Raw genomic sequence first — 14,039 nt, forward strand, 5'->3', positions numbered from 1 at the left:
ATATATATATATTATACATTGGCAAAGACAATATTAGATATTTAAGTACATGTGCCATATTGAGAATATGCTTTTTATTCTTTACTTCCTTTCATAAACTGAAACGTTTGAAGCTGTGATGGTTTTCACAGTAGTTCTGCCCTCTTCTGGTTGACATGAGGGACTGCAGTGCAGAAAGAGATTAACTTTTTCATATGTGATAAATAATGCAATCAATTAAAACTTAATCTAGGATTAGACATGATTCATTTCTGGCGCCTACCAGAGATCAATATAAGACATTTAACATAATATACAATAAGATGAAGTCATTGGTGGCTTTGCTAAAGCATATTCCAGACCAGGTGTGATAGGTTTATTCAACATTATCCACTATAATCATTCTCATTATTTAACATTTTTATTTCCACTTTTAAAAAAGTAAGTAGGAACAATGAACAAACACAAAAGAGAGAAGAAACAGCAAATCATTTTCACGTTTTTATTTGAATGTAGTGTTACAGTCAGGGATCAGAGGGAGAGAAAGATTTTGGTGTCTGCGTTATAATAATCAACAATAATCTTTCTTAATCTACTGTAACAGATACGTACACATTTCATCCATGATTTCTAAATTCTATTTATTAATTTATTAATTATCCAGTGAGAAATTGTTTTCCTCCTTCATTGATTATGTTCACTGACACTGTATAAGCCATCAAAATGATTTACCCAACACAGTAAAAAATCAACGAAGAAAATGCATAAGCACACAGAGGAAAAAAACACATTCACCAAAACACTCACCGAAATAAATACATAAATAAAAATATAATATTGAAGAAGACAAAATAAATCTTTAAACCATCCTAAAAAGTCAACTCTAGCTACTCAATAAGCACACACACAAAAAATGTTATGCAAAGAATAAATGTATTTGAGATTTTTTAACCCCTTTTTTTCCCCAGACTAACCAAAAACGAAACAAGCAACTCAGTGACCCAATAACTTAGTTAATAAATAACCTTGTGAAAACACACATTTGTAAGAAGATAAGGCCACAAAACTTAACAGACTGGACGATTCACATTGCAGACTTGTGTAGAAACGGCATTGTTGACGTATCGCTGTTTGCATTATATGTTGAAATACTACTGTATAGTGTGTTAAGATAACTAAGCTTATGTTCCCTAGCCAAACTGTATACTTGAGGTTAAGTGTCTTGCTAAATAGCACAGTTGTTTTTGGTAACTCTCTCATTCCTGTATTATCCACACGTTACAGCTGTCAAAATAATACAAGAGTCCATTCAAATCACGTCCTAGGTTGAAAAGACTTGCCTTTTTAAAATGTTCATATAGTCATAAGAGTCATAACAATGGGTTTTAGTGTAAAGGTGCTGGGTAATAAATGGGAAGATGCCAAAAATGTGTAGCTAATATGCAAACTAAAAAACAGTGCTGTTCGCAGAAACAAACACAAATACAAGCAGCCTGTGTTAGTGTCAGATTTGAGTGAAGGATGGATAACCAACACATATGCAATGCAGGATAAGCTGTTTTGTTGTATTTACACCAGCTAAAATAGGTTAGCATTTGATTTTGCATTTGTCCTTGTAGTCTGTAACACATAGACTATGTTAGTACTATGAATTATAAATCAGCGCTCCATCTGTGATATGCGCCTGAAGTGTTAAACGCAAAAGACAACCTACTATAAATGTATATATCTATATTTTTGTATCAACTATACAAATCAAAAACACCATGAATAAAGACCAAAACCAAAATGTGTTCACTGATTCAACAAAAGTCACATTTGTTGGGGGTGATATGTTAGTCTGAACCCACAAAACGCATTGTGAGCATGAAACATGCGACAAACACAGAACTAGACGAGTTATTATGCAGTTTGCCAAGACCACTGACATAAAGAGGCTTTGTGTTCATGTGTGTGCTGTTCACTAATATGAGTGCAAAAGCAAAAATAGCTCAGTTTAGTGTCATAACAAGATACCAATCATGTCAGTGGTAAATTACTATAGCAACTAACTAACTAACTAACTAACTAACTAACTAACTAACTAACTAACTAACTAACAAAAGACTGTGTTAAACAGATGTGTTAAACTATCTATCTATCTATCTATCTATCTATCTATCTATCTATCTATCTATCTATCTATCTATCTATCTATCTATCTATCTATCTATCTATCTATCTATCTATCATGCATGCCATGCAGACAATGCTAGTGATTCTAACATAACAATAGTTTTACCCATGCAACATTCAGCCAAGTCAGTTCTACATCAAAGGGCGTTTGATTGGAAGAAAGCTTTATTTACAGCTTCACTCGAATGCGAATTATGGAGGACAGCCCAACACCACCACGTTTGACTCACAATCTAGGTGAGGGATGTGTGACAAGGGACATTTGTTGTACTGCGTCCAATCACTGTGTCCATTCTAGTACAGCACGGCCACAAAGCAGCATGCAACACCAACTGGCTCCATGTGACTAAGCACACACATGCAGATCTAACCTCTACTACACCACAACGCCTAACACGACACAGAGAGAAACAGCCATGCAAAATACAGCAGGGTATCTAACGCAATCTCAAACTGTCGGGATCACAGACTGTGGATATTGTGTTCGTGAGGAGGCAAACTGCATCATAATCACATCCACTGAGAAATACAGAAGCATATTAAATAATGCATGAGCATGCCCAGACCCAACAATCTTCTTCATGGCAGTCAAGGACAACATTGATTGTAAACACGTTAGCGAGTGAGTGATGATGAAATCGTCAAAACGTCGATGCGATAAACCGACACTGTTCGTAGAGTGAAATGGAGAAGTCAGCAGAGGAAATTAGATGCATGTTGATCTGCGTGTGAATGCGTGTGCGTGTGTGCAGAGCATAGAAGGCTCTTTAAACCACATACTGTACAACCAAATAAATATTCAAATCAAACAAAGAAAAAACAAACATAAAGGCCAAATTAGTCCCACCCCTTTCCCAAAGCGAGAGACGGCCACGTTATGAAAATCCCGCCCCTCACTTCTTATTCTTGAGCTGATTGGCGAGCCAGTCGAGCCCTTCGTACAGACCGTCGCCGCTGGTTGCACAGGTCGCTTGTATATACCAGTTGCGATGGCGGAGCGAATGGAGGCCCAGTTTGTCTGTGATCTCAGCTGCATTCATAGCATTCGGCAGATCCTGGAGTCAAGGATGAAAAAAAGGACAGAGTCGACTGTGAAATTAAGTATTTGCTATGGGACCAGATATTTTTATTCTGAAACAAAAACACAATCTAGCAGCCGCATTACATTCAATAGATTATGTAGTGTCCATTGATAAACATTCAAAAGCAGCCGTGTTTTCTGGGTAAATACAATTTTCTGCAAGGAATGAATACACTAATATTAAAAAGTGATTTTAAAATGTTTTTGAAAGAAGTCTATTATGATCACTAAGGCTGCATTTATTCGATCAAAAATGCAGTTAAACAGAGCAATATTGTGAAATTTTATTACAATAACTGTTTTCTGTTTTAATATACTTAAAATGTAATGTATTCCTGAGATGAAAATTTGATCCTTTATTGGTTATTTCCACAATTTAAAAAAATACATCAAGAATATGTCGTATGAAGGAGAGATGCAGTACCTGTTTGTTTGCAAAGACAAGAAGGACAGCATCACGTAGTTCGTCTTCTGCAAGCATCCTCATTAACTCCTCCCGCGCCTCGTTAACTCTCTCCCGATCGTTGCTGTCAACCACGAAGATAAGACCTAAGGTCAGAAAAATTAGCAAAGATAAAGAACAGAGACTAAATATTATTCAACAAACATTAACACACATCTATGCAATGTGTTGTTTGAAAAGAACATTTTTTATTTTTGAATACTAATGTGTTTGATCCTAACCTGTGTTTAGTATCACTGAGTAATTATTATTATTTATATATATATATATATATATATATATATATATATATATATATATATATATATATATATATATATATATATATATATATATATATAATTAATTTTATTTATTTTTTACTTAAATTTTAGTTGGTTTATGAATGTGTTTTTGTCATCTTAATTAGTTTTTATAAAGTGTGACTGTAAAGTTTTTATGATTTCTTTTAATTTATTTAAGTTAAGTTAAACTAAATGAAAATGACAAATTTTGCCTTGGCAAAAAGTGCAATAAATGTTTTTTTTTTATAAAATTATAAAATATATATATACTTTCTTTCAGTTAATGTTTATAGTAATTCAAGTAACAGAAACATTTTATTGGTTTTAATTTCAGTTAACTATAATAACCTCTGTGGGCACAGAAGTGTAAATGGAGTTTGTGTTCATTGAACACAACAGAAACTACACAGACATGCCAAAGTTCAATCATTTACTCAATACAGCTCGTGTTTAAGTGGGAGAAGTTGCGTGTATGTGTAACTCACCCTGTGTATTTTGGAAGTAGTGTCTCCAGAGTGGTCTGATTTTATCCTGACCACCCACATCCCACACAGTGAAGCTGATGTTCTTGTACTCCACTGTCTCCACGTTAAAGCCTGAAAGCACAAACACAAACAACACAAACTTACACCGTGTGGCCCAGAATCACAGTACAATTCAGTTACTTTATATACATCTCACAGCACAGCATGTAAAATATAACCTTTCTAGATATCTGGGTATCGAGACCTGAATAACAGTATTGTAACAAAGTCAACATATCAAAAGCATTAAATAAGAGAAGGATTTTACCGATGGTTGGGATGGTGGTCACGATCTCTCCCAGCTTCAGTTTGTAAAGAATGGTGGTTTTACCAGCAGCATCTAATCCAACCATCAGAATTCTCATCTCTTTCTTCCCTATCAGACTCTTCAGCAGATTGCCAAAAATATTCCCCATGATTCAATGTTTTGCTTTGTCTAGCCAATCACAATCCCGAGAGCTGTGAGTCCTTGGTGTGGAACAATCCACTGAGATAAAACACTGAAAGCCTTGAGAAACAAGAAAATATAGCTGAGAAAAAGAGTCCTGGAAAGGGGAAAAAAAGATGAAATGTTATTCTCCGCTTCACGTTGTGCGTAACAACGCCTCTTAGCTGTTATAAATTCACTGTAAACCACGGCGTCTTGGGGCTTATTGCTTTATTATACACTCTCAGAAAAAAGGTACAATAGCTGTCACTAGGGCAATACCTTTTCAAAAGGTACTTTTTTGTTCCTTTTAGATACTCATATGTACATTTTTAGGTACTGATATGTAGAAATATGCTCCCTTTAGATTCAAAAATGCACCCTCATATTACAGCAAATGATCTACATAAGGTGTGATTCAACTTGACTGATAATGATCTGTGCAATCTGAATGTTTCAGTCAAACATTCTTTCACCCACTGTAACCGCGCAACTAATTATCAAAGACTCATTTGGAAGTTGCAAGTCTCAAAATTCTGAGGGGGCGGATTGAATGAGCATGACGCTTCTGGGTGTGTGTACATTTCTGATCTTCACTAGTATGCTTTATGTGTACAAGCTACAAGAATGTTAACAACTACACACAATGAACTGAAAAAACTATGATCCTGCCATGTCTTCAGGCCATACTGCAATCTGTTCATCCCTCTCATATACCGCCTTCACATGAACCCCCACCAGTCACTCCTGAACATTCCCAGATGGAGTCATGTTAGATGTAGAACACATAAGCTGCGTTGTCCTAATTCATGAATGTCAAAGTATAAGGCTTAAAGTTTAAATTAAGCTTGTATAAGTGAGGCTGGGGCTAGTAACACAGTGCCTATCTCTAAGGAACTATAAAGTTTGAATATACAAATCAATTTCTCAACCAGTGCGTTATGTCTCCAATACCTAGTTTTAAACCCTTTTAAGCGGATAGTTTATCAAAAAATTTAATTTGCTGAGTATTTACTCACCCTCAGGCCAAGATGTAGAGGAGTTTGTTTCTTCATCACAACAGATTTGGAGAAATTTAGCATTACATCACTTGCTCACCAGTGGATCCTCTGCAGTGAATGGGTGCTGTCAGATTGAGAGTCCAAACAGCTGATAAAAACATCACAGTAATCCACAAATAATCCACATGACACCAGACCAATTACAATTAAAAATCTTGTGATGTGAAAAGGCTGCATGTTTGCAACCAACAAATCCATCATTATGATGTTCAATAATTCAAACTGTTGCTTCCAGCTAAATACTTCTTCTATCCATAATATTGCTCTCTCCAGTGAAAAAGTAATCTTGTCTGAATCAGAAGAGAATTCTGCACAGCAAAAATAGTTCTAAACATATGTCAGTGGATTTTGTGAGAGGATTTTGTTGTGTTTTGATGTGAGAGGAAAATAGGGAATGGACTTTTTCACTCGAGGAACATCTTTAAGTAACAAAAAATTTCTTAATGATGGATTTTTTTTTTTTACTAATATAAAAAATGTTAATTGATGGACTGGAGTGGTGTGGATTACTTGTGGATTATTGTGATGTTTTTATCAGCTGTTTGGACTCGCATTCTGACGGCACCCATTCACTGCAGAGGATCCACTGGGGAGCAACTGATAATGTAAAAATTTTTTTTGTAAATTCTTAAACTAAAATACCAATCATCATAGTCTTGCTATAACTGCTGGTTAAACAAATCCAGGCTAATACAAAACATATTTTTATTAAAAACACTGACACGTTCAGATTTCAACTGAAAACATTAAACTGTATGCTCAGGACTTTCATAAATGTTTATGTCAGCATTCTCAAATGTTTTAAATATTGTAATAAAAAAAGTTTAACATTTTACATGTTTGCTCTTACATAACTTGTTTTGCGTTTCAAAAATTATTTTTTGCTGAAAAAAAGTTAAAAATAAATAAATAAATGGGATGTCCACATTTTGATAACTTATGATGTCACAATGCCCTGTTATTGGTTCATGCTGTCATAAAATGACAAAGTGTGTCAAACTGTATCTTTTTTTCCTAGCCAAAAAGGAAATGTTCAATAGATTTTCAGTAGCATGCCTAGAAAGAAACTGGCTTTTAAAATTAAACCTATTCTGAGTAAAACTGACAGAGGTAAAGGTGTGACAACTAGCTATAGCCTCCCCTACATAAAATCAAGACAAAGTCTAACAATATTAAAGTTGCACAACCAGCAATAAACAACACTTAATGCATGTGTAAATGTGTCGACTAAGTAATGCGAGAAGGTGGTTGTGATAACAGTAATCTGATAATGCTCGGAAGCTGCGGGGGTCTGACTCCGGCTGAGCTGTCCATGGTGCTGACGCCCCGACCCACATCCAGCAAACCCCTTCCACACAAAACACATCACGAGTATCATTTACACACATTTTTGTAACATACTTAATCGTTTTTTTAAAGGCTTCCTTGTTTCTGACAGATTCGACAAACCCAGGTTTCCTCAAACCCGTGCAAGAGACCCCAACGATGTATTTAAGTCACGAGACAACGAAACCCGGCTGCGCTACATATATATCCACGTTATATCTAATACAATGCTCCTTAAAAACATTAATATTACTCTAAATTAAGTATTTAGTTTACTGCCGGTCTGTTGGAGCTCATAAAGGCCTACGACCCTTTGACAATGTCGGCGTAGGATACAAAGATCGGAGCTTTCCGTGAAGAGAGGCGTCTGGCACGAAGCAGATGGATGAAATTACTCTTATGCAAGATCACTACAATTCATGCAAACGCTAAGCAAATCAATCAAAACCCGAGCTCAATACGAACCATCATAATGTCTGAAGAGGCGTAAGGCAGCACATGATCTGTGAAACACATCTTCATTCATTTGGAGAGATAGGGACGGTACGTGCCTCGCTGAAGGCCTTTCGCCTTTTTATTTCCACCAGCAATATAAGACGCGCTTTCATATTTTACCAAAACAAAATTTCAACCAGCCAGAACCAATTCATTTTAAATCAGTCATTACAATTGAACGTATCAGGATTACCTTGCGAGTTGACACCAGCCGATTTTGAACACGGAGAGACAGAGAAAAGATCTCACGAGAGTTTAAGCCACAGCACAGGCTGCGATGGGGATTTCTCGCGATGTTTGGTTTTCGCATCTTGAGACTGCCTCCAGTCAGGTCAGGTAGCATAGACAAATAAATGACATGTCAAAGAAATGCCTGAGGTGTTACAACACTCCTTCAAACTACAACTTTACAGGAAATTCTTAGCAAATATTTAGCATTGTTGTTGTTTTAATGAAGCATAAACAATGTAGGCCTGCATTTATTTTTGACCTGTGTGAGGTCTTTGTAAAGTGCTAAAAACAAAAGGGAAAAGTACATTCGAAGTCTTGAAATGAAACTGATAAATAGGCTCATCATGACAGTCTACTCCAGCAGGGTTATCTTTAAACTAAAATAAAACATTACAAAATGACATTACTTAAAATTAAATAAATGCTACTGATTGAAATATATATTTTAATATTTTATTTCAGCTTCTTGCCAAGGCAGCATTTCTCGTTTTCATTCAACTAAATTAACTAACTAAAAACTAAAACTTAATATGAACTATATACAGTAGATATATTTTAATAAAAACTTAAAACTAATAAAACCTAAAATTACAATGAAAAATAGAAAAATAAAGATAAAATCTACAAACCCCAAAAAAGTTGGGACAATCTCATAAACGTATATTTTATTCAAAATAGAATAACATAACATATCAAATGTCGAAAGTGAGACATTTTGAAATGTCGTGCCAAATATTGGCTCATTTTGGATTTCATGAGAGCTACACTTTCCAAAAAAAGTTTGGACAGGTAGCAATAAGAGGCCGCAAAAGTTCAATGTACATATAAGGAACAGCTGGAGGACCAGTTTGCAACTTATTAGGTCAGTTGGCGACATTATTGGGTATAAAAAGAGCCTCTCAGAGTGGCAGTGTCTCTCAGAAGTCAAGATGGGCAGAGGATCACCAATTCCACCAATGCTGCGGTTAAAAATAGTGGAGCAATATCAGAAAGGAGTTTCTCAGAGATAGTTATAATCATCTACAGTGCATAATATCATCCAAAGATTCAGAGAATCTGGAACAATCTCTGTGTGTAAGGGTCAGGGCCGGAAAACCATACTGAATGCCCGTGATCTTCGGGCCCTTAGATGACACTGCATCACATACAGGAATGATACTGTACTGGAAATCACAACATGGGCTCAGGAATGCTTCCAGAGAACATTGTCGGTGAACACAAAATGCAATTTGCCATTGCTGGCTAAAACTCTATAGGTCAAAAAAGAAGCCATATCTAAACATGATCCAAAAGCGCAGTGTTTTCTCTGGGCCAAGGCTCATTTAAAATGGACTGTGGCAAAAGTGAAAAAACTGTTCTGTGGTCAGACGAATCCAAATTTGAAGTTCTTTTTGGAAAACTGGGAAGCCATGTCATCCAGACTAAAGAGGACAAGGACAACCCAAGCTGTTATCAGCGCTCAGTTCAGAAGCCAGCATCTCTGATGGTATGGGGTTGCATGAGTGCATGTGGCATGGGCAGCTTACACACCTGGAAAGGCACCATCAATGCTGAAAGGTATATTCAAGTTCTAGAACAACATTTACTCCCATCCAGACATCGTCTCTTTCAGGGAAGACCTTGCTTTTTCCGACATGACAATGCCAGACCACATACTGCAGTAATTACAACATCATGCTGTGTAGAAGAAGGATCCGTGTACTGAAATGGCCATCCTGCAGTCCAGATCTTTCACCCATAGAAAACATTTGGCGCATCATAAAGAGGAAGATGCGACAAAGAAGACCTATGAAAGTTGAGCAACTAGAAGCCTGTATTAAATAAGAATGGGAAAACATTCTTATTCCTAAACTCGAGCAACTTGTCTCCTTAGTCCCCAGACATCTGCAGACTGTTATAAAAATAAGAGAGGATGCCACACAGTGGTACAGCCTTGTCACAACTTTTTTGAGATGTGTTTATGCCATGAAATTGAAAATCAACTTATTTTTCCCCTTAAAATTATACATTTTCTCAGTTTACACATTTGATATGTCATCTATGTTGTATTCTGAATAAAATGTTGAAATTTGAAACTTCCACATCATTGCATTCTGTTTTTATTCACATTTTGTACAGTGTCCCAAATTTTTGGGAATTGGGTTTGTAATTAAAAATATTCACAAAAACTATAATTGTAGTGATACTAAAATGAAACTGGTCTTGTCCAAGCAAAGATAACTTGATAACTAATAGATAACTTAAATATCTAAAAATAAGATTTGTCAACTTAATGTGAATTAAAAGAAGCAAATAATTAGGTTATATTTACAGCAGATGCTATGGCTTACTTTACATCTTATGGTAATAAGCATTATAGCCTATAGATTCAAATGTATACCTTCTGCATTTGTTTATTTTTTCATTTAAATTTATTGCAGGTGTACTTGGTTCCGTTTGCATTGCAGTGATTTTCTCAACCTCAGCATATCGTGCGCCCTCTAGTGGGGGAACCCTCCAACAGCAGCAGCCTTGTGGAGAGACTGCTGGGAAGCTGGCGGATTATGAGGCGGGGATTCCAGTGTCCCATGTTTTAGTCCAGTGTCCAAGGGTCGTCTAACCCCTCCGTTATCACTTCACTATAACAACACATTAGCTTTAACTGGCATCTCCCCTCAGTGACTGCTTGGCTCTCTCAGCGCCGCAGTCTGCAGTGGGCCGACTCTCGTGACGGAAGTGAGCCTTTCAGACTCGCTTTGATACTTTCTGTGGTTATTGTTGGTGCTGATTTGTCTCATAACGTGAGATACGATGCGAATTCGGACCGGGATCGCCTTGGTTTTTCTCGCAGCTTTAACATTTGTTGCGGCTGAGGATGGAAATAGCAAAGAAAGCGTGATCGAACAATTAGTTGTGGAGACATTGGTTAGTTGGGTCAAGTTTTTTGTAATGAATGATTAGAGTGACTACAAGAGTCCACGTAGCGACTCGCTTCATGCGTGCTTTTAAGAGAAATTAAAGCATGTATATTCAATCGTGCATTTTTTAGGACAGTCGATGTTCTGCGCGTTAGTTAGTTTCCTTTGCAATACGACGTCCACTCTTTAATATTTCTCTGTTTTTGACCATTTTAGGTGAAGCCGGAGACATGCAAGATAACATCCGAGACGGGAGACACGCTTCAGATCCATTACACGGTAATAAGCACGACTAGCTGCGCCTTTACGTGAGAAAAATGAACACGATGAACACATTCCTCTTAAGTTCTTAGAGAATAGAAGTTCATCACGGAGTCACCATGTTCCACAATTAAATGCAGTTATTTGTAATAGTTTCAAGCGAAACCGAATGTTGTGGAGGAGGCGGAGTAACACGTCATCATCTGAGTCAAGGACTCGAGGAATTAAAATAAATAAAATGTTGTACACTCCAGTGAATAGTTCTTAGGTCAATACCTCAAAAGTCTTCGCTGCCAAAAATAGAAAGAAGAACATAGAATTTTATTGAGTTAAAATTACTAAACAATTAATTTAACAAATAAATACATTTTTTGACAATTAGCTTTTCTTGTTGTCACAGTATATGGGGAACTATATTAAATCTATCTATCTATCTATCTATCTATCTATCTATCTATCTGTCTATCTGTCTATCTGTCTATCTATCTATCTATCTATCTATCTATCTATCTATCTATCTGTCTATCTGTCTATCTATCTATCTATCTATCTATCTATCTATCTGTCTATCTATCTGTCTATCGATCGATCGAGTTCAGATGCAAAAGCCTCTAAGTGTCATCTGAAATTTTCATCTAAAATTAGGATTTTTATCAAGCTCCTAAGCTTTCATTTTAGAGTCATTTTAGTTTAATGGCAATGTGCAGGTCCTTTTCCAGGCTATTAAAATTTATATATATATACATACGTAGGCGTATTGTCATTACTATCATAGTTTAAAACACTGTTATTTGAAACAAATAAACATTAACTGGAATATAATAAAATATAAAAAATCTTAAACTTTTTCAGCTAGCTGCCAAGTAGTAACTTGAAGTACTAAATTAACTAAAACTAAATAAATTAAAATGAATAAATAATGAATAAAACTATGTAGACATAAAAAAAATAAGATGACAAAATTACTAAAACTTTAAAATTACAACATTACAGAACAGCTCACTTTAAAACAGAAACTATAAAAAAAACATTTAATCAAAAATATCAATACATCTATAATAGTATATTAATGATATTATAATAACATTATACACACACACACACACACACACACACACATATTTTACAAGTGAATCCACATTTCCAGCAGCCTGGCAGTTACCTGGTGGCTGTCAGCTTTTATTACATTGCATTACTTTTTTATTAAATGGTTATGGATGCAACTAACCTGCAACACAATTTTCCTGTCCTGAGCAGGGTCGATTAATGGACGGGAAGGTGATTGACAGCTCTCTGTCTCGTGAGCCTCTGGTCGTAGAGTTGGGCAAGAGGTCTGTCATCACAGGTGTGAGGCTCAGCAACTGCATTTTTAAACATTAAACAACTTCAGGCTGAATATAGTTTTGTATAGTTTAGGGTGACTGTAATGTCATTTAGAATTTGAGAAAAATGGTAATAATAACTAAGGTTTTTTTATAAAACCATGAAAAATACACAAAAAAGATGTGCTTTTTCCACAATTGTATATCTCTTTAAAACATGTTATTTTGCTCGGCAGGTCTAGAGCAAGCCCTGGTCGGATTGTGTGAAGGGTTAGTATTTTACTTGAGAATAAATCACCTACTTTAAAGTCCTTTTTCAGTATTTTCTGTCTATGTTTTTGCACAGACAAAAAATCAAGGCCACGATTCCAGCTCATCTCGCGTATGGAAAGAGAGGATTCCCTCCAACCATTCCAGGTACCATGATCACACATTTCAAGTGGATTTAAAGCTAGTAAAGCTGGTAATAATGATCATTATTTTAGATGATTAGAGGGATAGTTCACCCAAAATTCACACTTCTGTCATCTTTTACTCATCCTCATATCGTTCAGAACCTGTATGGCTCTCTATCTTCTGTAGAACACAAAATAATATATTTTAAAGAATATTTAGTTCAGTTTAACTTCCCATTCACTTCCATTGTTAGGACACAAAACAAAACAGAAGTCAATGGGAGCCAAAACTGTTTGGTTTGCAATATTCCTTTAAATATCGTCCTTCATGTTCCACAGAAGATAGAAAATCATACAGGTTCTGGAAGAGTAAACAATGACAGAATTTTCATTTTTGGGTGGACTGTCCCTTTAAATCACGTTCCATGTGATGATTAATCTGTTCTTATTTCTCCATCTCTCTTTCCTCTCAGGGGACAGCACACTTGAGTTTGAGGTGGAGGTGATCTCTCTGTACCAGAAAACGCTGTGGCAGAAGCTAGTTAACGACATCTTGCCTCTGTTGTGCTTGGCACTGGTTCCCACGCTACTGGGTTTAGTGGGTCTCTACCTCTACAACAAAGCACAGGCCCAACCTCACGGCAAAAAGAAGAGCAAAGACAAGAAAAGCAAGAAGAAATAAGAGCAATGTAAAAAAATAAACTATTTAAATAAAAAATGCTTTGTTTGATGCTTTCTATTTATTTATTTATTTTGCCTTTTATTTTTTTTATTTTTTTACTTCTTTCAGCATTAAAGCAAAAAATCTCAATACATTATGTTGCCAGAAATGTTTATACATATTATATTTATAAATATTACTTTGCAATATTTTCAAAGTTTCCATTTTTTGAGCTGTCGTCGTCGCACTAGATAATATACAGCAGAACAGAATTTAAGGACATTATGCATCAACACAGAATTACAGCTTTTTTTCTCTAAAACTGTCACAACTTTATTGATATACAGAAAAAACAATATCTCGTGAAATCATAAATAAAAAAATGTACTGAAATCATTGCATTAAACAGACTGTGACTGAATGCAAGGCAGAAAAACATTTGAATTGCTGCCAAAAT

The 14,039-nt window shown here is 35.7% G+C and overlaps 2 protein-coding genes across 3 annotated transcripts; one reads left to right on the top strand and one right to left on the bottom strand.

Moving 5' to 3' along the window:
* Window positions 1-467: 467 nt before the first annotated feature.
* Window positions 468-8,094, bottom strand: LOC113050916 (ADP-ribosylation factor 3). 2 transcript variants are annotated; one of them, XM_026214373.1, is made up of 5 exons: window positions 8,009-8,094; window positions 4,775-5,014; window positions 4,468-4,578; window positions 3,660-3,784; window positions 468-3,209 (listed from the first exon to the last, which is right to left on the bottom strand). In XM_026214373.1, exons 2-5 carry the CDS (start codon window positions 4,920-4,922, stop codon window positions 3,048-3,050), a joined length of 546 nt encoding a protein of 181 aa, XP_026070158.1. In that variant the 5' UTR covers window positions 4,923-5,014; window positions 8,009-8,094; the 3' UTR covers window positions 468-3,047. The 2 variants fall into 2 exon arrangements, with proteins under 2 accessions (XP_026070158.1, XP_026070157.1); XM_026214372.1 differs by having other exon boundaries at window positions 4,775-5,051; window positions 8,009-8,093.
* A 2,443-nt stretch (window positions 8,095-10,537) lies between these two features.
* LOC113051141 (peptidyl-prolyl cis-trans isomerase FKBP11-like) lies at window positions 10,538-13,632 on the top strand. The gene is made up of 6 exons (XM_026214737.1): window positions 10,538-10,950; window positions 11,160-11,222; window positions 12,462-12,549; window positions 12,763-12,796; window positions 12,873-12,943; window positions 13,395-13,632. The coding sequence occupies exons 1-6, from the start codon at window positions 10,837-10,839 to the stop codon at window positions 13,601-13,603; spliced, it is 579 nt and encodes a 192-aa protein (XP_026070522.1). The 5' UTR covers window positions 10,538-10,836; the 3' UTR covers window positions 13,604-13,632.
* Window positions 13,633-14,039: the final 407 nt, after the last annotated feature.

Source organism: Carassius auratus, chromosome 31, assembly GCF_003368295.1.
Source record: "Carassius auratus strain Wakin chromosome 31, ASM336829v1, whole genome shotgun sequence".
Classification (NCBI taxonomy): Eukaryota; Metazoa; Chordata; class Actinopteri; order Cypriniformes; family Cyprinidae; genus Carassius; species Carassius auratus.